A 25,927-nucleotide genomic window follows, 5' to 3' on the forward strand; every position below is an offset into this window, starting at 1 on the left:
CGCGCCCGGCTCCAGCCCCGTCGCCGCGCCTGGGCGCTGCTGCCCGCCAGAAGCCTTCCTGCATCTCTTGCAGGCCCTCGTCGTGCCGCTGTCCGAAGCGGCTGGTCTTGGTTGCTGCTGCCGGGCTGGGCTCAGGTGTGCGGCCACAGTCACTGGCAGCTCCTCTGCCTGTGCCTGGCAGGTTGGGAACCGGCAGGCGAAGGCAGCCGTGCCCCTCCTGTGTGCTCTTGAGCATCGGCCTCCTGGGAGGACCTTCTTTTAGTGCCTGTGCGGGCATCGTGTGGTGTCCCTTTCCCTCGCTTGCTGCCACGTCCGAGTCTGGCTGGGAGGGAAAGGGGGTACACAAGGGTAGCCCCACTCAGAGCTGTTTTGGTTAGTGTGCTCTGCCCTTGCTGCTCAAGGACAGCTTATTTTGGTCAGACCGAAGGTCCGCGTGTTCTAGCACGCTGTTTGTCAGAGGCCGACGCTAGATGCCAAGGCAGTGGTAGCAAATGTCCAGTCTCCAAGCAGTTTTGCAGCTTGGCTTTATCTTGAGCTATTAATGGTGTCCATGTTGAATAGCACTGTATGTCCATTTGGTGAACTTTAACATGCCTGGCCCACGTGCTGTCTTACACCTTCTTTCTCCTGCTTTGGAAGCAAGGCCTTTCTCTTTTCCCGATGGATTCTGGTACCTTCTTGTTGCCACAAAGAAAAAGGGATTGTTCTCCCTCTTGTGCTCCTCCTGACTTGAGCCCCTTTCCCGCTGCTGTGTTATGTTAAGGGAAGACGTGCCTCTCCTCTCCCCCTTGCTCTGAGTGATCAGGCTGCCGATGTGAGAGCAGTGCATGCAGATGATTAATCAGCGTTTGTGTGTTGAGGACTGTGTCCTGTGGGTCAGATGGATTGTCCTTGTGGCTGGAAAAAGCTTACGGGATATATGTCAATCTCATAGTAATCCTAGTCTAAGTATTGAATCAGAGGGCCGGGGTATTGGCCAGAAGAAAGAAGCACTGGGGTGCGTGCATGAAAAGTTATTGTGAAAAGTTTATGAAAGCAAGCCTTCATTCAGGTTTTATTGGCATTTGCACTTAATGATGACTTAATATTCCTTTTTCTCGTGGTATCTAAGTGGGGGGGGAGAGAGGGGAGCAAAAAAAATAATCCTGAATTAATGGGTATTTCTGAAAATGCTGTCCTTAGCATTTTGAAAAGTTTGACATGTGGTTTTATCTAAGGCTGTATTTTGGGGGGAAGGTGGGGAAAAGGGACAAAGCTCCTTGAGGAGAGTTGGCTATTTTCCTGTTCTGACAATTTGCTAGATATCTTCTATTAGTAGAGGAAAAGTCCATCTAACCAGAGTCCCTGCAAACTTTCTGAGTGTGGGGTTTTTTGTTTGTTTTTTGAAAGAAATACTCCTCTGCTCAGTGCAAGTGTAAAGCTGAACCTGTGTTTGTGGGGATTGCCTGGGCCTGTTAAGCTGTTTGCTTGGAGTGATGGTCCAGAGGCAGCAGTAGGTGGTGGGCAGTGCGTTGTTGGGAGCATGCAATCTTGTGATGGCAAGGTGATGGGGTGTACAGGAGGTCTCTGGAACGAGGACAGAGCTTCTTGGGCATTTCTGGTGCTCCAAAGACCTAAGTCTGCCCCTGTTACTCAGTAGGGATGACAGCCATTTTTATGTGGCAGGTCTGCATTGTCCTGTCAGGACAGGTGATACTAAGCTGGGTCTTCAGCTCTTCCCGGGGATCAGGTGATGTTACCAAACCTAACCAAAAAAAGAGAGGTGATTGAATTTTTTGGGCTAGTTTGTCACTTTTTCTTTTGAGGAAATGTTCTGATCTGTTAAGTTGAAAACTTACCGTGGCACGTTACCATCTGTTTCTTTCTTTTTCAGGGTTGGTTAAAAACTTACGGCTACTTACTTCCATCTGACAGCCAAATGTCTGCCTTGCAGTCGGGAAAAGCTGTGCAGTCCGCAGTTGCCACTATGCAACAGTTTTATGGGATCCCAGTAACAGGAGTTTTGGACGAGACAACTATTGAGTAAGATTAACGTAGGCTAATTTTGTCTTTCCCTTTCTTAACGCATTGTCATATTACCTGGGTAACTATTCCAGCTACAAGAAGTCCTCAAAAGGGATAGATTTGACTGACTCAGCTAGAGAAGTCTTGATTATGAAAAGACGTCCCTAACGAAAACATGTGGACAACTCCACCTTTTTCCCAACAGTACTGTTTGCGAGTGTGAAGAGAAGCTCTTGTTAAATGTTGTTCTTTGTACATAGATCCCCATTGCTGGTGCATAGGCAAAGCATGACTCCTGTGAGCTTCTGAAAGCGGAGAACATAAAGGGTTTCATTTGTTTCCATCTCTGTCTGGATTTCGGTGAAAATCTGGCTCCAGAAATGGCTTCTAATGTATTTCTTAATTAATTGGAGTTGTGGATCTCCATAGATGCTATTTGTGGAGATGTATAGTTGCAAGTTGAAGTGAGGTGTTGTAGTCTGATGATGATAGTCAAGACTACTTAGCTGTTGATAGTTGCCATTTGTTGGCCATTAGATGTTCTCTGCTGTATGTTGACCATGTGTTATTTGTTGTTTGTGATAGGTGTCTTGATAGCACAGAAGCATTGGTCTAAATCACCTAGGCTGGAGGGACTTTGTTCTTTGAAGGCTGTTGCCTTTAGTCTGCTTTTCAGTGTGTACTGCAAAGTGTGGTGTGGAAGCGGTGTTCTGGTGTGGAAGCGGTGTTCTGGTGTGGAAGCGGTGTTCTGGTGTGGAAGCGGTGTTCTGGTGTGGAAGCGGTGTTCTGGTGTGGAAGCGGTGTTCTGGTGTGGAAGCGGTGTTCTGGTGTGGAAGCGGTGTTCTGGTGTGGAAGCGGTGTTCTGGTGTGGAAGCGGTGTTCTGGTGTGGAAGCGGTGTTCTGGTGTGGAAGCGGTGTTCTGGTGTGGAAGCGGTGTTCTGGTGTGGAAGCGGTGTTCTGGTGTGGAAGCGGTGTTCTGGTGTGGAAGCGGTGTTCTGGTGTGGAAGCGGTGTTCTGGTGTGGAAGCGGTGTTTGTTGCTGCTACCTGACTGGCTTCCTGTTGTCTGATGGCCTGGATGTTGTGTATTGGCTGAATCTGTCTGCTGTTGGTCTGGACTAGAGTATCTGTTGACTAAAGCAAAATGCAGGTAAGGTCTTACTAATGCTTTCTGGGGGAAAGAAGTGTCTCATGGTGAGCCAAAAAAGAAAGCACAAATAATAAACTTGCTTAGGGCCCTACCTGAGAGTTTTCCCTTGACCTTTTCTTGCTGCATTAGCAGACCCTTTTAGAGTATGCTCTGCCTAGTTCTTCATCTCTCCTGTTACTGCACTCTGCTGGCAAAAGGGACACAGTAGCATGAAAGAAGGCGGCACAAAGTAACCAAACAGTGTGAAGAACAAAGGGGTTTGGTTGTATGCCTTCCAGGCTACAAGAAGAGGGAGAAACAGACCAGACTACCAGTAGAGGGAGAAACAGAAGAAATTAGTGAATTGGGCAGGAGGGGATCATCCTGGACTGGGAGTGCTTCTCCAGTGAATGTAATATTCCTCCTTTAGGTCACAGGAAAAGCCCCTGTTCTCCATTGAAAGATAGAGAAAATCCTGTTTGTTTGCTGTTCAAATGAGTTGAAAATGAAATGCTTTTTAAAGGTGGGGATTTTCCATCCGAGATCTCCTTGCCATTTATAACAGTTTGTAAGTGAATGCTGAAGAAGAGCCAGAGAGCAGGGTTGTGTATGTGCAGTTGGTGTGTAGAAGCTTGCAGTTGGGATGCTTATGAGTTGGAAGGGGGTGGGGAAAGAAGGGGCTATGATATTGGGGTGCTAGTTTGGCAAGTTAGGGAGCTGCTTCTGCTGCCCTGTGGGTGACAGGGGAAGGGAGCAAACTGCATGTGGGATTCCCTGCTTTAGTAAGTAAAAGTGTTTTTCTGGAGGAAAGGAAGGTGTTGCCCATGTTTTACTGAGTTTATGTGTGGGCAGGGGTTGATTGGTGCATGAACACCCAAAGGCTGATGGGTGAAAAACCTAGATGGTTCCCTCTTCTGAAACTCGAGCCTCCAAAGGCTTGAAACCTCAGCTGCAACCAAAAACCCACAGGGTGTGCTTTGCAGGCATGCAAAGCCTGCATGCCTCGGTTGCTCTACCTCCATCTGTCCTGAATCAGTCAATCCATATGTTGTATGGCAGGATGGAGCAGGAGTACCTACCTAGAAGTTACATGAAAGGAAAAAGAGGTCCTACTTGCTGTTAGCAGTGAGCCTGTATTTTGAGTTGGAGGGGCTTGTCTGGCTGGGCCTTGTTGGGTTGTCACTTCCTCAGACCTGGTTGTGGAAGCTGAGCAAAAGGAGAAGAGCTGGCAAGGCAGGCTGGCTCTGAGAGCTCTGAATTACTCGGTCATTTGCTAAGCTGTTATTTCAGTCTGTGTTACGAGTTTTGAGATTGCAATTACGAATTTTTCTGTCACTTCTGTCAGTGTCATAAGCTCTGTCCTTTTAAAGTGACTTTAGACAGAGTGCGAAGTTATTATTTTCTATGACTTCTTTGTTAGGCAACAAATTCTGCATATTCTGTTTACACTTATTATGGAAGCCTAAAGTTTTTTGTCTCCTTCCCCATACGCCCCCAAATCCCGAGCTTGTTCTTTCCTCCAAGAGTGATACACAAGTGTGTGAAAGCTACCATGCAGGCACTGCCAGTGGGAGTGGGAAATGGGAAGGAACACCACCATTTATGTTGCTTACTGGTACTTGAAAGGAAGGTGGGGTAGGGGTCTGTTCAGCAGAGGGGCTGTCTTGAGGTAGCAGGTTGAGGATATATAGTTTCCTGTAAGGAGAGCAGGGGAGAATACGTAAAACAGCCTCCTTGTACCCTGCAATTGACAGTGCCTCAGCAAACTTTGTGTCTGCCTGCAGCTAGTGGGTTGAATTGTAATTTTGCACAGCAGCTAGGCACAGGTATGGTCCTGGGAGCGTGCTGGGGGAGAAGGCACGTTAGCGCCTACCAAAGTGATGACTGTTGTGTTTGTCGTAATCAATCACGTGGCCCTGGAGGGAACCAAGAAATAGTCTCATTTTTGTTGGAAGTGTCTTGTGTGTCTTGTGTTTTGTCTTGAGCCTGTTGTGTAGGTCCCTCACCTTGGGATGCACGACACAGCTGTTTAAAGATATCACTCCCACCAGCTCAATACAAGGCGGTTGAGAATGACAGCTTCTTCTATTTAAGAGAGTTTTGTGGAGGGCTTGGAGCCTGAACCGGGGAAAGCAGCTGTATCTGGACAAGAGCTGGATGTCACTGCTTTTGAAATTACCTGTTTTCTGCATGCCAAGCAGCTGGAGGAATGCAATAGTCTATGTGTAAACAGTGCCAAGTATAAATTTTGATGATCCAGTGTTATTGGTGCCCCCATTTAAAAAAAAAAAGGGGGGGGGAGGGGAGAAGCAACCATAAGTATCTGAATCCTGCTTCAAGTAATTATCTTTTGTTGTTGTTTCTGATGTGATGTGTCTTTATAAATCCCCTGGAACACAGAAAGGGTTATCCAAACTGCTCAGTAGAGAATGGCTGTCAAAAAGCTCAGCTAAAGAAGATCAATGGCAGCAAGCTACAGCTTCGTGATTATTTTGCCATAGAATAGAGAAAAGAAGAGATGGCTGGACTTGCACCCTGGCCTATGTGATTAGACTAGGGCCCGTATGTCTGGGAAGTAAGTTGAATCAGGGAGCTGATCCAGATAAACATTCTCAGCTTGACGTTAGCACAGGCTGTTGACAACTTGGGTACTGCCTAGCTCTAACCAGGTAGTTGGGCTTTTTTACTAGGTCTGTTTCAGAAAGTGTGTAGCTGAGTTCTGGAACAAACTGCGGTAGAATACGGGGGTTCAGACTGGCCTAAGTGTAATGGGGTTGAAGGAGGAGTTAGACAGCCATGTGTAGCATAAGTCTATTGGCAGTTTTGCAAATGCTGATACTTTGGAAGCTTTGGCTCAAGAAGCCCTTAAAGCCCAGGGTCCCGGTATTGCAGCTTGCCTCTGGAACAGCCCCCTGTGCCCTGGCCTGTGTCCATACGTTGTGATGGAGCTGGCACAGGGGCAGCGAATTTGACTGTCTTTGAGGGAATTAACTTTTGGTTGGGTCTCTGTGCAGTTCTGATTGGCTTTGATAGGATGGGACTAATCTGGGGGGGGGCTGATGTCCTACAGCCTGCTCAGCACAGGGCAGGTGTTGGGAAGGGGCAGCCGGTGTTCGTACATGAAACAGATGTTGAGGTGTGCTAGAGAGATGTTAGCAAAGTGGTAGAAGCAGTGCAAAAGAACACAAATAAAGGATACTTGGAAAACCACAGTGTATTGAGGTTGAATTAATATGGCTTTTCTAAAAACAAACCTTAGATGTACTGCTGTTCTTTGAAGGTGGCAGCAGTTGTGTGGGCAAGACAGATCTGATTTCCACAGGTTGCTTAGATTTCTGAAAGACATACCGTACTGATAAATGTAAGGTAATGTAAGTGGGGAAGATCTGTGCTAGCTTTATATACACAGCTTGGGTTCTTGTCAGGTATAGTACAATATATATAACAACTCTCATTTGCTCTGGTCTTGGTGGGAAGAAGATGACGGATGACTGCACTGAAATTTGTAAGCACCCATAGTTTTTACATATAGGAAGTGGACTAAGGAAAGGTCAGCTGCTTGGCTGCCTGAACTGGGAGCGGGTATGTGTGCTGTGAAAGAATGTTCTTGTGAGGCTGTACGAGGCAAAGTGTCTGTCTCTTTGTTTTTTATTTAAAAGGTGTCCCGGAAAGAAGTCTTGTAAACCATCTACTGGTGATGGGAAGACATTCCTTTCCTGAAGGTGTAGGGCTAATATTTTTGATAGATAAGATGCACATTGTTTAGGCTCAAGCATGTGGGCATATATGGACTACTTGCCATTGGCTGGCTGCAGTTGATGGAGGAATGTCTGCATTTGGAGGCCAAAAGTTGTCCCCCAGGTGGCCAGGGATGTGGGGGAAGAGGAGGGGGGAGAGAATTTGGTGTCCTGTGTGAGAAATCTGCCAGGATTAGCTATGATGCTCTTCTTGTGTGTCATCAGGCAGTGGCATGTTTCTGCATCCCATGTCCTGCAATGTGTTCTTAAGGCATTGTGTCACAGTGGACACTTGCCTTTGCCATCAGAGTAAGTGGATCAAATGCATAAAATGCCTGAAGAATGCCAGTGGCCATGTCCCCAGCAGCAGCCCAAGCAGGAGGCTGAGGGTAGTGCCAGTGTGCTTGGGAGGCTGTGGCCAGAGACTGCTTGCATTATTCCTGGGCTCTGGTCACCTGTCCTGGGCTGTACTGCAAAATCCTGAAGAATGTGGCTGGGCCAGAAAGTTGCTGTGCTGGGACCTTTGGAGCACAGTACCTGTAGGTCCTCTGTTTCTGTCCCTGTCTCCTTTTTCCCCTGCTGTCGCATGCAGTGATGGGCAGATTCCTTCCTCCATAAGCCACTTCTGACTTCTCTGGAGTGTGCCCACACCAGCAAGCGGGATAGTATTCTGTGGTACAGTATATTTCTCCTTGTCAGAGAATCATTCAGGTTGGAAGGGACCACTTGAGATCATCTACTCCAACTGCCTGCTCAAACAGGGACAGCTAGAGCAGGTTGCCTGGGACCGTGTCCAGTTGGGTTTTGAATACCTCCAAGGATGGAGACTCTACCACTTCTCTGGGCAATCTGTGCCAGTGTTTGACCACCCTCAAGCTGGTGCAAGAAATAAGCAAAAGATCTGTTAAGGCTGGAGGTAAAGGAGGTAGGGGAGGAGACCTGAGTTCTCTGATAATAGTGCATGGATCCCTGTGCAAGGGACAGCATCCTTTGCTCTTCCAGCTCACCTGGCCATAGGGGCAAGAGTTTCCTACATCATGAGTGACATTGAAAGAGTCAAAGGTTATGGGGAGGATCTAACAGAATTTGGTGACTGTGACCCACAAACTGGAGTGATCTGTTCTGGTCATTACAGGTGAAAGCCTTAGTTGTTATCTGGGATGGTCGTGTTTGTACTTGTTCAGTCTTATCTAGTGAGTTATGGAGGTTTTTTTTTACTGGCACAGGAGCACTTTAAGAAATGGAGAGTGGATAGAGTAGGTGATAGGAGAGTTTGATTCCAGTGCACACACATGTGCAATTTTGATCTGGGTCTCTTTTCTGGCATTGTCATCATTAAGCTCTTGTCAAGCATAAGGGCTACCTGATCTGGTATCTGTGTTTCCAAAAGGAAAAATGAATTCTTTTTGGTGTGCTGAGGTGTGTGGATTGCCAGCAGAGGTGGGGTGTACAGCAAAGAGGGTAAACCTGAGAGAGGGAAGACTGAGCCCTTCTTGATGTCTGCATTGGCCATCCCTCAGAGGTCTTCCAGTCACCCCCTGAGTTCTTTTGAATCTCTTTTCCAAACTCTTTGTTAGCTTTCTTTTTCTTTCCTTCCCTTCCAGGTGGATGAAGAAGCCTCGATGTGGAGTTCCAGATCATCCCCACCTACGCCATAGCCGGAGGAAAAAGCGGTATGCACTAACTGGACAAAAGTGGAGGCAGAAGCTATAACCTACAGGTATAGCCCCCCTCCCTCCCCCTTTTTGTTTGGGGAAAAAAATGTTCTGTACTTGTTTGGTATGCAAATATTGTAAGTACTTTTAAAAACTGGATTTTCCCTGTAATGCCTAGTTGAGGCTTTAATTCTGAGAACATGGGGAATACTTTCAGAGCACTGGAGTAACTGAAGAGTCTATTCTCAATTAGAAAATAACTGATCAGTAAAGATGCCTAAATCCCAGCCATCAGTTGTGTAATTTTGGCAGGAAAATCCTATAAGCCCCTTTCTGTTCCCTTAGAAATCTAAGGCTCTAGCCCTTAGATCATGTGTCTTCTTTAACAAACCATTAAAGCAGAAGGAGCATCATTGTCTAAAGGCATGATGCTTTCTCCCTCTACCAATTTGCAACATTTTACTGAATATTTATTTTTGCAGAGGTTTTACTTTTGCTCATGTAGTAGAACTCTTGCTTTTGTCCAGACTTAGGCCTGCTGAGGCAATATGCTGAAGTGGGCTACAGGTGTCAAACGAGTGTTACATAGTGATGATTGTTTCCCAGAGATGTGTTTTGTTTGAGTCCTTTAGGTCCTTAGCTTTTGAAAGGCAATTGCTGAATAATGCCCATGGAAGTTTCTGACAACAAGAATGTCACTTCAAAATAAAATTATCCCCCTCTAGTTGGAAGTGTAGCCTTTTAATTTTTTTGGAGGGGGAAAGGAGGTTGCAGAGGAGTAAAAATTAGGAATGCAGACATTAAGGAGAAGATATGGGTGAGCAAGGCTAAGACAGAAAGAAAGTCTGTGGTGAAGAGGTAGAAATATGAGTGACCAGCATGGGGAAGGTGCCAGAATGTGTAGGAAGAGATATGATGGTGTGAAGGGAAAGAGAATCAGGGGCTGGGGCACTCTGTTGCTTCTGCTGAGAGCTCTGAGGAAGGAGGAGGAGGATTCCTCAAGTAACAGTGAGGAACTGCAGAGGCTGGGAGGAGGGACTGGTTCTGTGGACTAATTCAAAGCTTTCACCAATAATCATTCCTTTAACTCAGATTCGAAAGGGACACCTTCTGTATGCGAAGATCTGAGAGTCAGATCCTGCTTCTAACCTTTTCTGGACCTTAGGGAAAACTAGTATATAATCATGTAAATAAAACACATCTTAAGTGTATGCATACCACAGGAAGCAGGTTGGCAGATGGCTTCACTTCTGCCATTGTCAAACTAGTACCTGTTTAACTTTCCAATTTCAGTATTTGTAGTGTGCCATTCAAGTGATAGATATCTTGTTTTACCACTGAATGTATTAGTGTCTTTCATCTGTCAATCATTGTATTAAATTGAGCCAGTTTCATTAAAGACTGAAAGTTGTTTCCATGACACAGATATTTCATATTCCCCAAGCCAAGTTTAATAGGTCTCAAGTCTATTATATGCACACACAAAAAACACCCCATGAACAGCACTTTTAAAGCTAAAGTTTACAATTATGGGAAATTTATGTGCAGTTAAACTTTTTTTTTTGCCCCTCCCCTAAACTCTGTATTATGGACTGGGTTGCACGAAACTGGCAGGTCCATCACTCCTATGAGCTCTTAAGTATTTTGAGTAGTCCTGAGAATGAAGCTGCTCATATAAGTAAGGTGTATAGTTTACTGAAAGGTTTGTTTCTCAAAAAGAATTTTAGTAGTCAGTTTTTTTCATATACTGGATTCATTTTAGCATGATAATTTCAGACAAAATCTGAAGTAATTTACATTTTTAAACTAAGTTACTTAGCTGTCTACACCAGGATTTGAAAGGTTGTCAGGTTTTTAGGAAGCGATGCAAGAATAACCAAAGTATTGGGAAGATTCTTATTAATAAATGTAGACTTCAGATCAGGGCTGTAGTTTTGTTGGTAACTTTATTTGTAACAGCAAAACTTTGCATGCACAAAGTAGTGTCTGCAAAAAATAAAGACCCTTTGGAAATGGAAACTGTGTAGATGTGGCTATGTATTGGAATTATAAGAAGAAGTCTCAAATGTATTCTGCAAATTTAAACAACCCTTCTTTCTCACTCACACAGTGTACACAACTATACCCCCAAGGTTGGAGAGATTGATACAAGGAAAGCCATTCGTCAGGCATTTGATGTTTGGCAGAGAGTGACACCACTTACCTTTGAAGAAGTCCCTTACCATGAAATTAAAAATGACAGAAAGGAGGCAGATATTATGATATTTTTTGCTTCTGGTTTCCATGGAGACAGTTCTCCGTTTGATGGAGAAGGTGGATTCCTAGCTCACGCTTACTTTCCTGGACCAGGAATAGGAGGAGATACTCACTTTGATTCAGATGAGCCATGGACCCTGGGAAATTCGAATCATGATGGTAAGAGCGCAGGTCATTTTTCAAAACAAGGATAAGCTGAACGTAGACATATTGACAGGCTTTCAACTAGAAAGTATTTGGTTAGTGGAGCTTTCGCCTCCCATACAATGGTTCAAATGTTTTCTAAAACATGTATTCTGTCTTAAATGGGTAAATAATTTTATTAGTAAGTTTGTGACTCTGCATGCCTCTGTGCACATGTGTGAATGTTGAGGAGTGAACAGAAGCGTGTGTCTGCTGGCTTTTTACATCTCTCAAGATTTGTACCGTAGTTGCTACAGAAACCATGGCTCTGGGAGGGAAAAGGTGAACAAGAGTGTGTTGAGATGTAAACTCTGTATCTCATGGAATACTTAACAAGGGCAATTAGAGTTAGTTGTAATGGTGAATAGAAAGTTGAGAGAGTGAAGACATTTAAATGTCAAGTCGTTTTGATCCATATTTGTTTTCCCACAGTCTGAGTATGGTCATAATTCCTCCCATCAGAGGTTGGGGCTGGCTGATTTGTTAAGGAAGACTGATGATTAGGACAACTGTTTTTATGATATTAAGCAATGAAGAGTTTCTGCGTCTTTCTAACTTTATCTTACTCTCTAATGGCAATGAGCGCTTTCTGATCTATTTTCAAACCTTTGATTGAGGATAGTGATGACTTGTTTAAGTTGGAAAACCCGAATTTTACAGTGGCCTCATAAGATATAACTGCAATTTCCACAGTCTTAGTGATTTGGGAAGGACAACGTCTCTTTAAACCTTTAGGGATTCAAAATCACATTTTGAAACATTTTATAAGGATTAGAAGTTTACTTGGAATGTAGATATGGCTTGATTTTTAAACTGTATAAAAACATAGTAGCATTGTTGTGGCCATGATGTCAGAGGACATATGCAGAGGTAATGTCTTTCATTAGACCAAACAGTGTAGTCTGAAAAGGAGAAAAGCTTTCAGGCATGCAAGCCACCTTCAGGCCTGACCTAAAAGTGACAGCTTTCTTTCAGAATGGAATGCAAATTGAGAAAATCCCTCAGAGTTTTGAGTCGGTATCTATCAGATCATCTTTGAAAGAAAATGGAGCTGGCAAGTTCAACGTGGGAATGCTAATTTGTAGGAAAGCAGAAATTATATGATACTTGTCTTCTCAGGGAAAGAGAAGTAATGTTTCCTGGCATGTTTAAATGACTAGATTAGATGTAGGCAGAGAAAGAGAGAGGTTATAGCCTGTGGGAGGTGTCAGGGGGGATAGTGTGGAGGGTGTGGGAGGTTATGGTGTGGCAGAGAAGCACAGTCTTGCTATCTTGAAATGTTATGAATGTCTGTTCCTAGGTTTGTGGCTGGAGGGCATCTTATAGGTTTCCCTTTAGGATCAGGACTGACAATCAGAGACTGAGTGATTACCTTGTGAGAGCTGCTTTTGCAGCAGTTAGGTGTGTTTGTGCTTTATCAGTGGTCTGTGTGAGTTCAGTCTGGTCTTAGTAGTTACTTGATCTCAACTATGGGGTATGAGGGTGGCTTGTATGCTGGATATGACTTCCCAGGTAAGCCCATGTATGAGACCTGGGAGTGCTGGTGTCTGGGATAGAAGGTTCTTACAGGAAGGTGGAAGGGAAGGTTTTGACAAGTTGTATTTGTTTTTTTTCTTTTCTCTTTTTCTGCACAAAAAGCTCCCTTCTGATGATAAGCTTAACAAGGTTGGGAGGCAGCTTAAAGACTGGCAGGGATGGCTCTGGGGAAAATTTTCCGCTGTGTAGGATGTTCTAACATAGATTATTACTTTTTTGAGGGTTTTTTGGTATAGTTTTTAGGATGGTGTTTGAGAGAAATGTATACAATGAGTAGAGGGTCTCTTTTTTCATAAAAGCTATTTCTTATGCAGTGTCCGTGTGGCTCTTTCAAAAACATGATGTATTTCTCTGGTGTGCTGAGTGACTGCCGTAAGTAGTATCCTCAAAGTGCATGTAATTGGTATTTGAGGGGCTGGTGTGCACTCCGAGGATAAAGTCACTTGTATATTTGTTTTCAAATAACCGTGCCGCATAGACTGGGCGGCACGGTTATTTGAAAACTTTTTAAAAAGTCACCAGCAAGGGTGTTGAGAATGGTGGGGTCATATTTGTCCCCTCCACCTGGGGGAAGCGCTGATGATAGAAAGGGAATTTCATGTGTTGAGGATGACGGGGGTAAGCCTGTAGTCAGAGCATTATAGATGTGAGTGTTAAATGTGAGGAATTTGGGTTTTGCCTGTGTTCTTATGCTTGGTATGCAAATGTGAAAATGTCCTGTCTCCTCACTGGATGATCGGGGCCTTTTTAGGAAGTTTTTTCCTTCTGTTTCACTATTTCTTGTCATTGGAGCTCTCACTAGCTCCAGGTTCTCGCCTCTGATGTGTTTTACTTGAAATGCTGTTAGCAGGTCTTAAAGAGTTTCTTCTTCATCAGAGGTTTCCTGCACTGTGGTCAGTTCACTGCCTTTTTTCATTGGAAATAAGGTGTTAGCGAGGACCATATTGTCTTTTTAACAGGAAGTATTTCTTCAAACATGGTCTTGCTTGTCCTTATGACATGTATTTTGGGGCAATGGGGTTGCTCGGTCTGGAACTAAAGAAGTCTCTCAGTGAAAGAATAAATATACCCTACCAGTAGATCAGTAGCAAAGCTCTCATTTGTTCAGATGCAAAAAAGGAACTGTTTTGGCCATTCAGCATCCATTCAATGATTATAGAAATCTTAAAATAGCCATGCAGTAACAATAGTATCTTTACATCAACTCGCAAAATATCACCATGTAAAACATTCCATTCCTGACAAGAATGTGTATTAGCTGAAGGGAAAATTTGAACAATCTGCTTTAAAGCTCTCTTAGCCTTGGAACAATTGTAAAGGTAAATCTCTGGTCAACAGAGCAGGATGCTGAAACTGGCACCGTAGGTCCTCAGAATATTTGGCTGATCTATTTAGTCCATATAGTTTTGTTACAAACCAGTATGATCTGAAACTTTGCTTTTGTTGGTCTACATTTGTCTTACTGTGTTGCGGCACCTGAAGAGTTTCAGTAAGTCTGTTTTTGGATGCAGCTGTCGCCCCACAGAAGAACTGTTTTGGAGTCTTCACTAGCAGTGCAAATTATATGGATAAAAGCAAAACATCTCACATGAAGTCTCATCCAGTCAGGAAAAAATGAAGAATTATTTGAACAGATCTTTCTATGAAAACAGCCATCTCTGATTTGTACATGGAGAACATGATATATCCTGTTGATGAAAGCTTCTATCTTGTAAAGATAACTTGTGGTAATCCACTAGGGTTCATTAGCAATTTTATCACACCAGCTAGTGGATAGTTGGGATTTATATACTCATTATCATTTTGCATGATCATTATTATACTGATTTTGCCCCTTATGGACAGCATGACCATTACCATGTCCCTTGAAGTTATTAGTATAATCATAATAGCAATGATGCTGTTGGTTGTTTTTCTGAGACCGTGGTGACAGGGGCACGTGCACCAACACTTCTGTTATCTTCTGCTGTGAAGAATGATTCTGCATAGGCTTTCAAAGTGAATGCAAAGTTTCCTTCCCCCTGGATATTAGTTACAGTTCCATTCGTGCATACAATTCCTTCAGCAGAGTAATACTGTACTTTCAATTCATGATTGCTGATTTATCATCTTAATTGTACTGCCTTCTCTGACACTCCCATAAGCAAGCTGTGGAAGATTAATTTAGATAATATTGTGATGAGGATGTGCAAAGCCAGGTAGGAAGTTGAACTCCTGGACCAGTCCTTACTAACTGGGATCACGGGATACAGAATTCATTTGTTAAGTTTTCAGATGAGAATGTCAATGGGAGCAGCTAGAAGCATGAAGCAGAATACTGGAATTCGGAAGGATCAAGGCAAATCAGAGAAATGATATGGCAAAACAGGATGCAACTGAAAAAGAAGAGGTGTGTGGTTTTACATTTAGAGATATACCATCTACACAACCACACAATGAGGAGCAACTGGCATCGTCACAGTTGCAGGGACTTATCTCATCTCATGTTTTTCCTGGAAGGTGTTCCTCAATAGAAATGAAAGCAGCTCGTGGCCTTTAGCTTATCCCAGACTTGTAGCAGCAAGGGCTCCGGCTTATTAGACTTTGATGTATGGGCACTTGGAGGCAATTGAAGCTGTTTTTAGAATCATTGTCTTTTAGCGGTACATTTTGTGTAGCTGTTCGCAGGCCAAGTGGCCCCTCTTGGCTGCTTAGAATGCAGCGTTTGGTCACTGAGTTACATGTCAATGCAGGCAGTCTCAGTATCCCAACTGCTTGCATTACCAGAAGAGACACCAAAGGTGACTTTGCCCTACTTTCTCCAAGTCTTGGGCTTTTTTTACTTGAAATGTGCTGTAGAAACAGCCAAGCAAACTTCAAACTGCCCATCTTAAGATTCACAGCCACTGACATACCTTGCTCACTTGTAGGCAGCAAAGCCTGTGCCTGAAAGTGGGTAAAGACGCTTGGCTGTGCTGGGTTCTCTCCCTTGGCTGCCTCAGTATCTTACCTAACTTGGCTCAAGCATAGAGGTGCTGCATGAAATCCATTATTATCTGGCCAAATCAAGTATTTCCTAGCTGTTATATGAAAATATATATATGTATGTATCTCCAACAACAGGTTGAAAAGGAATCCTTGAGTAGCTGAAAGTAAGTTCTGTCAGTTTAAATATCCACATTACACATGACTACTCTTACATCCCTCTGACAACTCAAACATTTGTTTAATCTAGGTTAATTACAGGAAGTAAATTTTAATCTCCAGTTTAACACTGCAAATAGTATCAATAATAATCCCAGGCAAATCTTCTTCATGGTCTTTTAAAAGTAAAAGACCATTGCTGTTATGCATGTTGTCAACACCATACCGCTAAATATGTGGTGTCTGCCAACCCACTGCAGATATTAGCTTTATAGCTATATAGATAAGCTGTATAGAGCTATTAGCTATATTCCTCTTGTTGGTAGTGAGCACAATACTTGTTCTGTCACCATCACTGCAAATAGCAGTGCCTGTATCTTACTAGTGCTGCTGCTAATGGCACACACCTCTGCAGTAACTAAGCATCTTACTAGTGCTGGTGCTAATGGCACACACCTCTGCAGTAACTACCCATGGCTGTAGCAAGCACTGCTGTTGCTGCAAAGTGGGTAACCAGAAATGCCACTGCTGGGGCTATCCCATCTGCGACGGTGATACCTGCTGTCAGTCTTCATGTACAATCCAGATTTCATTCCAAAGCTTATGTGTACCAGGCACCATGCTGGTCAGGAAATGCACTGAACCAGTAGAAGGCTTAAAGTGGAGCAGGTTTGGTTTAGGGAAGACATTTAGAGAACGTTTTTAATGCTAAAGCAAGGTAAGTACTGAGGTATCCATGCCCTGCCAGGGATCACCAGAATTTTTTTTCTTTCAGCATGCCCAGAGTTGAGCTCTAAGACCCTCCCTATCATCTGCTTGTTGTGTGGCATTGTAAGTGGGAGTGTGCCCAAGGGCAGCCACTTCAGCTTCAGGAAACGACCCCAGCTGATAAGTTATTCCTGTAGCGACTCTAGTGTAACTCAACTTCACATCAAGTTTGATCATTTTGCAGTTCACAGGATTCATCTTTCAGTATCCTCTCTTCCAGGTACTCTCCCACACTGTAAAGCTTCACACCTGTATCAAGTTCTCTTTGTAAATATGGGATTACCACTGTGACTGCTCTTTAGATATTGGCAAGAAATGCTGATCTTTGCTAACAGCAAGTAAACAAATATTGTAATCATTACAACAAACATGTCCCCATAGATCCTGGTGGGTTCCTCCAGAAGCTTCTTTGGAAAGCTTCTTGTTCAGGGCTTCTGAAGAAAAGCAAACCAAAAAGAGTGCCAGTGTTTACAAGACACTGCCAGAACTGGTACAGGAGATGAGACCTCATGGGTCGCTTTCAGTGCCAAATCAGTGCAGGAGCTTCTGCAGAAGTTCTGGAGAAAAAGGGCCTGAACCACCTTCTGGGAAGTCTTCTGTTGGCCACGGAGGAGAGGAACTGGACAGATTTTTCTCTGTGATTCCACCACAAGGACTAGCATTGTTTCAGTGGGCATTTACCTGGACAACAGAGCAAGCACTCCTGAAGCCACCATCTGGACATCACATATGTTCAGGAACCTGAGCAGGTCTTTCAGGACAGCCAAATACTGTCTAAGCTGACTAATGTGAATGTTCAGCAAGGATCTTGAGGAGAAAGTTTTGATTAGGGTAGCTAATTTTGGAGGAGAGTCTTACTGATAGCCAGTGAGCATGGCAGCCTGTTGTACCTGTTGTGGGGGGCATGCATAGCTTTAAGCTGACATTTAATCTGCTGGTCAGTGTGTTCAAAGTGGCGTCTTCACTGGAGATTTACTGTTTTCTATCCTGGCAGTATTAATATCACAAACCTTCTTGATTCTTCTGGCATTTGTATCCCCATTCCTAAAGATGGGATCCTCTCTCTCACCTCTGCATTTACAGTGGAATTCAGTTGCACAAACATAGGCATTTAGCCAAGTTTTGAGAGAGCCACTCTCCTATCACAGCTTGGGCTGTTCTTGTTAAGAAATCAGGTGCGCCACATTAATTTGAGCTTGAACCTGCATGTCCTGGTACTCTTTTTATTCCTGCTATGAGTACAAAGTTCTTAAAATTGCCCAGGCATCTACAGATTTTCTGCCACAGCAGTGCTTCTGCTTGGAGTCTGTCCCATTTAAATCACTGACCCTTACCTTTATCCATTTGGTCCATCTTAGGTGTCTTATGGAGGATGTCCCATACTTCTGATACTTGTTGCCTTTACTGTCACATCTGAGTACTTGAATCTGCTCACTTGTCTTGAATATCCTAGAAGCCATTAAAGATACAATACGGAAGGTTTCTTCTCTAAAAAGGCAGTTACTGAGCAACGTCATTATACTCTACAGACCGTGTCTAGCTATAACAGGTGGTTCTTCTACAGACTGTCTGAAGGAATAGGTGTATGGCTTTCCCTGTTCAGATTCCTGGATCTTGGAGGGATGAGTGTCTTTCAAAGCTCTGAATAATTTGTCTTTGAATGAGAAACAGAATTCAAGTACCATGCTTTTAATTCTCGGCTTCTAGAACTTAGTTTGCAGACTAGTGCTCTAGGTCTCCAGTCAGATGCTTTAGGTCTCCACTCAGTTTAAACTCCTACACAAGGGATTGTGTGCATGCTTCCCCCCATCACTGTCGTTTTTCCCAGCACCTCTTTCCCTTTCTTCCCCTTTGAACCAGGGGAAGGTTGAAGTGGCCACAGTGTGAACCAGATAAGGGAACGGATGTAGCCAAATGTTGTTTGTCTTTCTCATCCTTTCTCCTGATCTGGTTTACCTTAGAGCTGCCCCAGCTCTTGGGCCCAAGTGAAAGAGTAGGTAGAAATGGGCAGCTGGGGCAGGAAAAAGGGCTGCTGCCCTTTCAGCTGCAAGATGCAGATCTTGATCATAAAACCGCAGCAGAACTATTGCATGTCTACATTCTGGGTAGAGTTTTATTTCTTCAAACCTATCTGTTAGTATCTGCCTGCCGTTCTCCTTGCCTTTTTTGCTTCCTACTCTTTGTCACTATTTTCATACAGAAAGCTTTTCTTGTTCCTTAGGTGGATCTCTTTGCAAAGCCAGCTTCACTTTCATTGGTAGTGCATGGTTGAGTGATGCTTTGCATTTAAAAAGAATGGAGTGTGATGTTTGGGGCCCCCAGTACATGAAAGGTGTCAGCAAACTGGGAAGAGTCCAGTGCAGGAGCACTGAGGTGATAAAGGATTGGAGCAAGAAGAAACCAGGGGAACTGGGCTTGTTCAGCCTAGTGAGGAGGAGGAAGATGGGATGGGGAGGAAGCATCTAATAGCAGTCTTCCACTTGAGGAGATGTTATAGGGAGGACAGAGCCACAGTCGTCTTGGAGGTGAACAGAGAAATGAACAAAAGGCAATGGGCACAAGCTGCAACAAGGAAAACTACATCTGCGCATAAGGAAAAAAAATCTTCACTAACAGAGTGGTACAACTCTGAAGCTGGACCTGGAGAGGTTGTGGAGACTCCATCCTTTGAGACTTTCAAAACTTGGCTGGATGATGCCCTGAGCAACCTGATGTAGTTTTGAGATTAGCCCTGCTTGAAGCAGAAAGCTAAACTTGATGACCTCCAGACACGCCTTTCAATCTAAATTTTTCCATAATTCTTTAGCATTGCCAAACAGACAGAATTTTAGTTCCTGGAACTTAAGACCAAATTGCAATTACTTCTTACGGCAACTCTGAGCTGTAACAAGGTATTCAGCTCATGAAATTCTCTTTTCTATCCCTTCTAAAACCAGGAATCTTTTAATATTGCGATTCCTCATGAAGGAGGACTGGTGATGTCATAGGTGCATAAAAAGGTAGCTGGCAGTATTTCCTGCCAGATGTTTGATGCTTTTGAAGTACCACCTCTTATTGTTACTTTTTTTTTTCAAATGCAAGAATGTACAAGGTTTCTGTAAGCATTCACTAGATTAATCATACAAACACTGAATGTATGTTAGGATACATTATATAACAGATCCTCTAGTATTAAGTGGTATGTGTAAGTAGGTTTGGCATTTTCTTTACCTGGTCAGGTAGTTCTTTATTATCAAAGACTTCCAAGTGTTTCCAATCACTTTGGAAACATTGCTGACTAAACATTCTTTATCCTATTTGATTTGTTTGATTACAATCATGATATTTTAGGTGGAGGGAGGGTACTAAGAGGAATGACGATCATCCAGTTGTTGCTTTTTTTTTTTCTTTGAGATTTGTATTGGTATCCACTTTCCTAGGTTGACTATCTACTATCTACTTGCAACTCACTTACCTGACTTGTACAGGTACAGTGCATGCTTGCTGAAAAAGAAAATACAGCTTCCCTTAACCCTTGTACCTTCATCCAGCATATTGCCAGAACCTGGTAGTCTTTTGTCCTCAATTAATTCCTGTTTCCTCTGCATTTTGCCTTGGTTTCTGTCTTATTTCTTTCTTATTTTACCCCTTTTTTCATGTTCATTTTCTATGGAAATGCTGAGGCCAGCAAAGACAGTCTACAAAGTATCAATGTAATGAGCAACTTGACAGAGAGTGCATGTACTCACAACACAGTACACATATAATCTTTGTGCTATTTGGCTATTTAAATACTTTTTTAATTTTCTTTCTCTGATTTCTCAGGTACAGAACATCTCCACATCTAAAGAGTTTTATTCTAACAAATGGCATTTTGAATTCATCATTATTTTTCAGGCTTCTGACACTCTATTGTTGAAAATGAGCATCAGTATTTTTCAGAGCGAAAATCAGAGCTGCTTTGAAGTTACTCACGTGTCCTTTCAGACAACAGGTCTTCTGTGTTAAAGACTTTCATATAGATGTTGGAAGTCAAGTGGGGCATAAATTGTATTAAAATTTCAATTTATACTATCAGGCCTTTTTATGATACTTCACTCCACCAGATCATGCTGTTGGTCAGTACTTTTGTTCATTGAAGAAGACCAGTTCAGTATTTAGTCTCTAGAACATACCTACTTAACATTGGTTTCATCCTGTAACTGCTTAGAGAGACTTGTTCCCATAAGCCAGAGTTCTCTAAAATCATATGCTAATGTTGAACCAAATTTGAGCAAGCATATAGACACATGGTCTCAAGACAGCCAGCCACAGTAAAAAGAAATCAAATCAGGCGGCTTAAATCAGCAACAGTTTGAGATCACATCCCTGTCATGTCAGTCTAAACATAGAAGGCCATAAATAGAGAACTTGCAAATTAAAATTTTTTGCAAAAGTAAAGTGAAGAGAGAAAGCCCACCAGCACACATGGAAGACTTCTGTCTTCAGATTCTTCTTCGCTACTGGACAGCATCTCTGTAAGTAGTGCTTTCTTTTGTTATATATGCTGTCGTTATACAAACAGAAGTGGCATTACAGTAGTGCTGTGATAGTGCAGTCTGGATTTTAAAGCTTTGCAGTATTGACAGTGCTAGTTGTTGATTACAGCTGAAATTCATTAATAAGGATCACCTGCAAATTCCCCTTTCAAAACAATGTACTTGTAAATACACCTGATGTTCACAGTGTTCTATAAAGAAAATTATTATCCATTGCTTTTGTCAGTAATTGTTTAGTACACAGAGTATGAATACAGTTATTTAGGTATTTGGAATTCTATTGATTTCTGTATAATCAAAGTAAAATATTTTACTTCTTTCCACAGAGAATGGGATACTCAGATTCGTAGGAAGGAGCCAGTAGGGATCAAAATGATGTGTCATTCCCTTAAAAAGGAAGAAAAAAAACAACTGTAAAAAAGGCAGGTCATGAGAATCAAGGTGAGCCAAAAAGTCTCTTTTTGCCACCTTCCTTTGTAAAGCAGAAACAGATGATGTGATGTGAGCCAAAACGCAGCAGTATCTCTAATAAACTTGCTGCATTCCACTTGCTGAAGGGGAGAGGAGTAAAACAACAGGCGTTCAGGAAGAGAAAAAATGAAAAATAGATGAATTCTTGAAAAGAGTTTGCTGGTCACTGCAGTCAGAGGTGGATTGCAGCATCAGCAGTGAAATGACACCCAATACTCTAGATTTTGACATCACAACCCAGCAAACCTGGGAGTTGTCTAAACTACATCGTTTTTTTTCTCTCCTGTTTCTGAAGAAGAGCACAAGATTTGAAGACCGTTTAACTAGTATTGCCTTCTGTACTCAAATCCACCAAAAATACCACTTTGAGGGGGGGAATGTCTCTTACATCCCAGTTCTCTTACTTCTCAGTCCTGCTCAGTCTTTACAGGCCCATCAGGAACCTTCTGTGTCAGGGAAGGACAAAGACAGTAAGTCTCCTGTCCTAGGTAGAAAACACCCTCTTTGTGGCAAAGAGCTACTCTCATAGCTTCCAGAACAGCACTTTCTCTGTTGCCAGCACCAGGAGTTAAATATAATTTCAACCTGACTGACAAAAAAGAATCCCAAATAGCGCAAACTGGTTTGTATCTGCACTGCCTGTGCCAGGACTTGTTTGGAACAAGGTGGGCCAGCCTTCTAACTGTTTCAAAATCCTTTTTTGTTGGGTTTTTTTTTTTAGTTACCTTCCAGTTGTTCCATAGCTGGATCAAGTACTAAATTCTGTCTGTAGACCCTGCTGTATTTAAATACTTTTAAAAAGATAAAACTACCAGCATACCTTCTTTTCAAGACTGATGGAATGAAAGTCATATCTACGTTTTCCATGTTTTAATGAGTGTTTTTCTTTTCCTTACCATCTGTTCTACCAAATTAGGGAATGATATGCTAATATAGGTAAATATGAGTTTTCATTCTGGGATTGGTAATTCTTTGGTATTGAATTGCTTACTGAATTACAACCTACCCTTGTGAAAGATAAGGGAAAATTTTTCAGCAGAACAGTCTTATTCCATTGAATGTCAGGCTGCTGAGCCAGCTGAAGCAGTCACGACTTCCCCTGTCTCTGGCTGCCCACTCCTGCCTCCACATCACTCAGTCAGTTTTGGTCTCACCATTCCAAAGAAATATTTTAAATTTTTCCTGTGAATTTCTACAGGAGATTGTCCTCATAGCACTATCTGTGCCATGTCAGATAAAGCACAGTTTGCAACATTAATCAGGTTTGTAACACAACTAACAGACCTAGTTTGCACACTGCCTTTTGGGGACAATAAGGCAGACTACCTATCTTTCATGATTGGTAACATAATGCAGTTCTTTGTCCTTCTGCAGTCACTTGATCTCATGGAGATCAGGTTGTTAACGTGGCTGTGATACAGTTTCTGTTAAGACTGCATATCACTCATTCTTCTTTCTCCAGTGAAGCTGTTTAAAGACACTCTTAAGAGTTTTCATGAAGTCCTTAAGATGCATCGTATTTATTGCTACATTTATAATGATAATGGTTGATGAACAAAATGAAACCTGTATTTCTTTTTAACATGTATTTTCTTCCTTTCTAGATAGAAAATCTGTTTTCTACATTTCATTTGATGCAAACAAATGGAAGAGCAGTATCACCACTTCTTCAGGGTCTTCAGAAGATTGAAAAGCTTTTCTTGAGCAGAGCATGTTGTGGAGGTGAATGGAGGAGTACAGACAAATCACATGTTCTTCTGTTTGACAATTCAGACCTACCAGGTCTGAAGATGCAAGAACCAAGGCATAGCTTAGAGTAGCCCTAAAGCTTCTTTAAGTTGTGCTTGGAAAACAATTGTCTCTACATGGCTGTTGGAGTGGAAGGGATCATTTTAGTGTATTTAAAGCATGTTTAGTTCACACCGTCTTTTCTGTAATTACCCTAGGCATGCTATTGTCACAACCAATGGTCTGACTTCTTCAGTATCATTCTTACTTTAATAAAATTTCAAAATTTAACCTTCATATGTCTTTTTAATTATGTCTGAGTAAACTGCAATATGTAGATGTGTTAGCATGATACAGTTCATAAAGTATAAAACTAATATGACAAAGATCAGAGATTCACGGTTGCTTTTCTATTATTAATCAGATAGACAATATTATTTGTACTTCTGTTGTCTTAGAAGCTCTGTCCTGGATTTACACTCCACTGTGCTAGGTGCTCTACAGAGTCTACCTACACTCATTACAGCTATATATACAGCTATCGTGCTCAGGGATAAATACTGATAGTAATAACACAACATTGCCATAATAGTATCCCTGTGACCTATTTCTGTAAACTGATAGGCATTTAAATGAGTGTTTTTCCTGACCTACAGCAATTGGATACCCTACTATGCAGTGAGTTACTTAGCCAAATAAAGAAAAGGTTTTGATATGGATTTTCATAATTAAAATGAATGAAACTGTACAAGAAGGCATGTGCTAGCAGTTTCACAAAGAAAAACTTTTCTCAAGATGTCTGTTACCTGATTTAACAGCTGTTTTTCCAGCTGAAGATGTAAATCAAAGAAGCGTGAGTGATGGAGTATATGACTAGAAGGAAGATCATACATAAATCAGTTTATCTGTGACTACAGTGTTCTCTGTGTTGGTGCAATAAAACCATGTGTTTCTTATCTCTGCAGGGAACGGTAGTATATTATAAACAATTTGAGAGTGCTTAACCAAAGAGCTGGTTTTGATGTGTGATTATATTGCAATTTGTCTCAAGTAAGTTAGCTCAACTGGGAATACATCAGCTAACAGGAGGTTTATTCTGAACACAAGTTTAGATTACTTTTAATTAAGAAAATTGAACTAAAAAGTATGTTTCAAGTTGCGTGTATTCTGTGTCTGGTGTGTGCATGGGGAGTATAGAGCTATTAAACTGAATGTAAGATAAGCAGTGTATTCACCTGGTTTGGCATCATGATAATGGGCGATGCTTTTATATTGTTATAGGTGTGTCCTCAATTATAACTTTCTCTGGTGATAACATTGTTTTGGTAAAGAAAACACTTCAGTAACTTTAAAGCTAAATTAACTGTGTTTCTTTATGCTTTAGCATAGCAGGTCAAAGCATTTGACTCAATGAACCAAGTTACAAAACTACCCTGTTTTACAGGATCATCCTCTCTCTGGTGCTTATTGGTGGACTTTTGGATGCCTCCTGAGAATGGGGAAGGAGAAAGCTCAGGCAGGTCTCTGACCAGACCTGTTTATTTTGTACAGATGGTGCAAATGAGCAAAAATTGTTGGATTTCTCTTGGGACCTTCCCTGCAAATACAAAGCAAGGGTAGTCAGTTCCTTCTTCACCCTACTGTCTTACCCCAGTGGCTGGTATACACTGAATACAAGTTTTACTTGTTACTTGGTCTTGGTCTTGGGGGAGGAGGTTGAACAGGAAATTAAGGAGCTTTATCTGATTGCCTGACCTTGTTTCCGTATGAGTAGCAAAGTATCAAGCTAGGCTATTAGTCCTCTATTCCGAATCTTGCTCCAAGAAGATGGACGCTATTAAGAGTGCTGTTCGGACAAGAATGGTGGAGAACATGAAGGTCAGAGACCTTACTGCATATTCAAGAACTAACAGAAACAATTTGAGAGGTACAAGCTCCTTTCAAGGCTCCTGCAGATCAGCTGAGTGGACCGTTTCCAAATGGCAGCCAAACAGCAGTGGGTAACAGTACACAAAGAGCCATCACAGCTCCAAACTAAGGGCTGTGGGAGGAAATAAGTATGCTGTCAGGCAATAGTTTTATACCTTGATATTTTCTTTTCAGAGCAAATCCTAGCCCACCCATTGAAAAGAAAATGAACAATGTGTTCTTTTCCACTCTATGAAACTCCCTACCATTTACAAAAATAAAGGGAACTTCTTGCTTACGATATTATTGGTATAAACTGACCCCTCGAGAATTGGGATGATGAATCCAGAGCTGGGTTTTCAAGCACTCTGTGCTTACACAATGGTCTTAGACTTCTTTCTCCTGTCTTCTCTTCCCACGAAATGCATGCTGTCCACTTGCCCTCTGAGAATGACTTAGCTGCCTTCAGACTTGGGACCCTCATAGAATACAGCAGGGTGCGGAAGGCAGATGACATGGGCATACTGGAAGGAAAAGAACTATGGATGTGTCTGGGAGTAGGCTAGAACAAAAAGAAAGGTGTGGGGATGAAACAGTGGTGAGAAATCTTTGGCCAGGGCAGGAAGCAGGGGGAGAGGGAGCTATGTCTGCTGGTGCCATTCTACTGCCTTTCAGGAAAGGCTTTGAGATGAGTAGCAACCACAGCATTGAGACTTGGAGTATTTTTTGAGAAGCAAGAGGAGCTTCTTTTCCTGCTTTATATGGAAGTCACTTCATTTCCTAGAAATTCTCTTTAGCTCCACTTCACCTGCTGCAGCCACCACCTCCCAGGACATCGCTACTCCAGTTTGAGTGGCCTCCTAGCAATATATATATGGAGGATAGCTTTTCCACTCCAGTGTTGACCTGTCCTC

The 25,927-nt window shown here is 42.5% G+C and overlaps 1 protein-coding gene across 1 annotated transcript in view; it reads left to right on the top strand.

Annotated features, from left to right (window-relative positions):
• The first annotated feature begins 1,879 nt into the window (after positions 1–1,879).
• Positions 1,880–25,927, top strand: part of MMP24 (matrix metallopeptidase 24) — a 43,838-nt gene continuing 19,790 nt past the window's right edge. The window contains 4 exon segments of the mRNA XM_009284012.2: positions 1,880–2,022; positions 8,473–8,573; positions 8,576–8,588; positions 10,634–10,938. Of these exon segments, the coding sequence (XP_009282287.1) occupies positions 1,919–2,022; positions 8,473–8,573; positions 8,576–8,588; positions 10,634–10,938 (523 nt within the window). The 5' untranslated portion in view covers positions 1,880–1,918.

Source organism: Aptenodytes forsteri, unplaced genomic scaffold (assembly GCF_000699145.1).
Source record: "Aptenodytes forsteri isolate BGI_AS27 unplaced genomic scaffold, ASM69914v1 Scaffold295, whole genome shotgun sequence".
Classification (NCBI taxonomy): Eukaryota; Metazoa; Chordata; class Aves; order Sphenisciformes; family Spheniscidae; genus Aptenodytes; species Aptenodytes forsteri.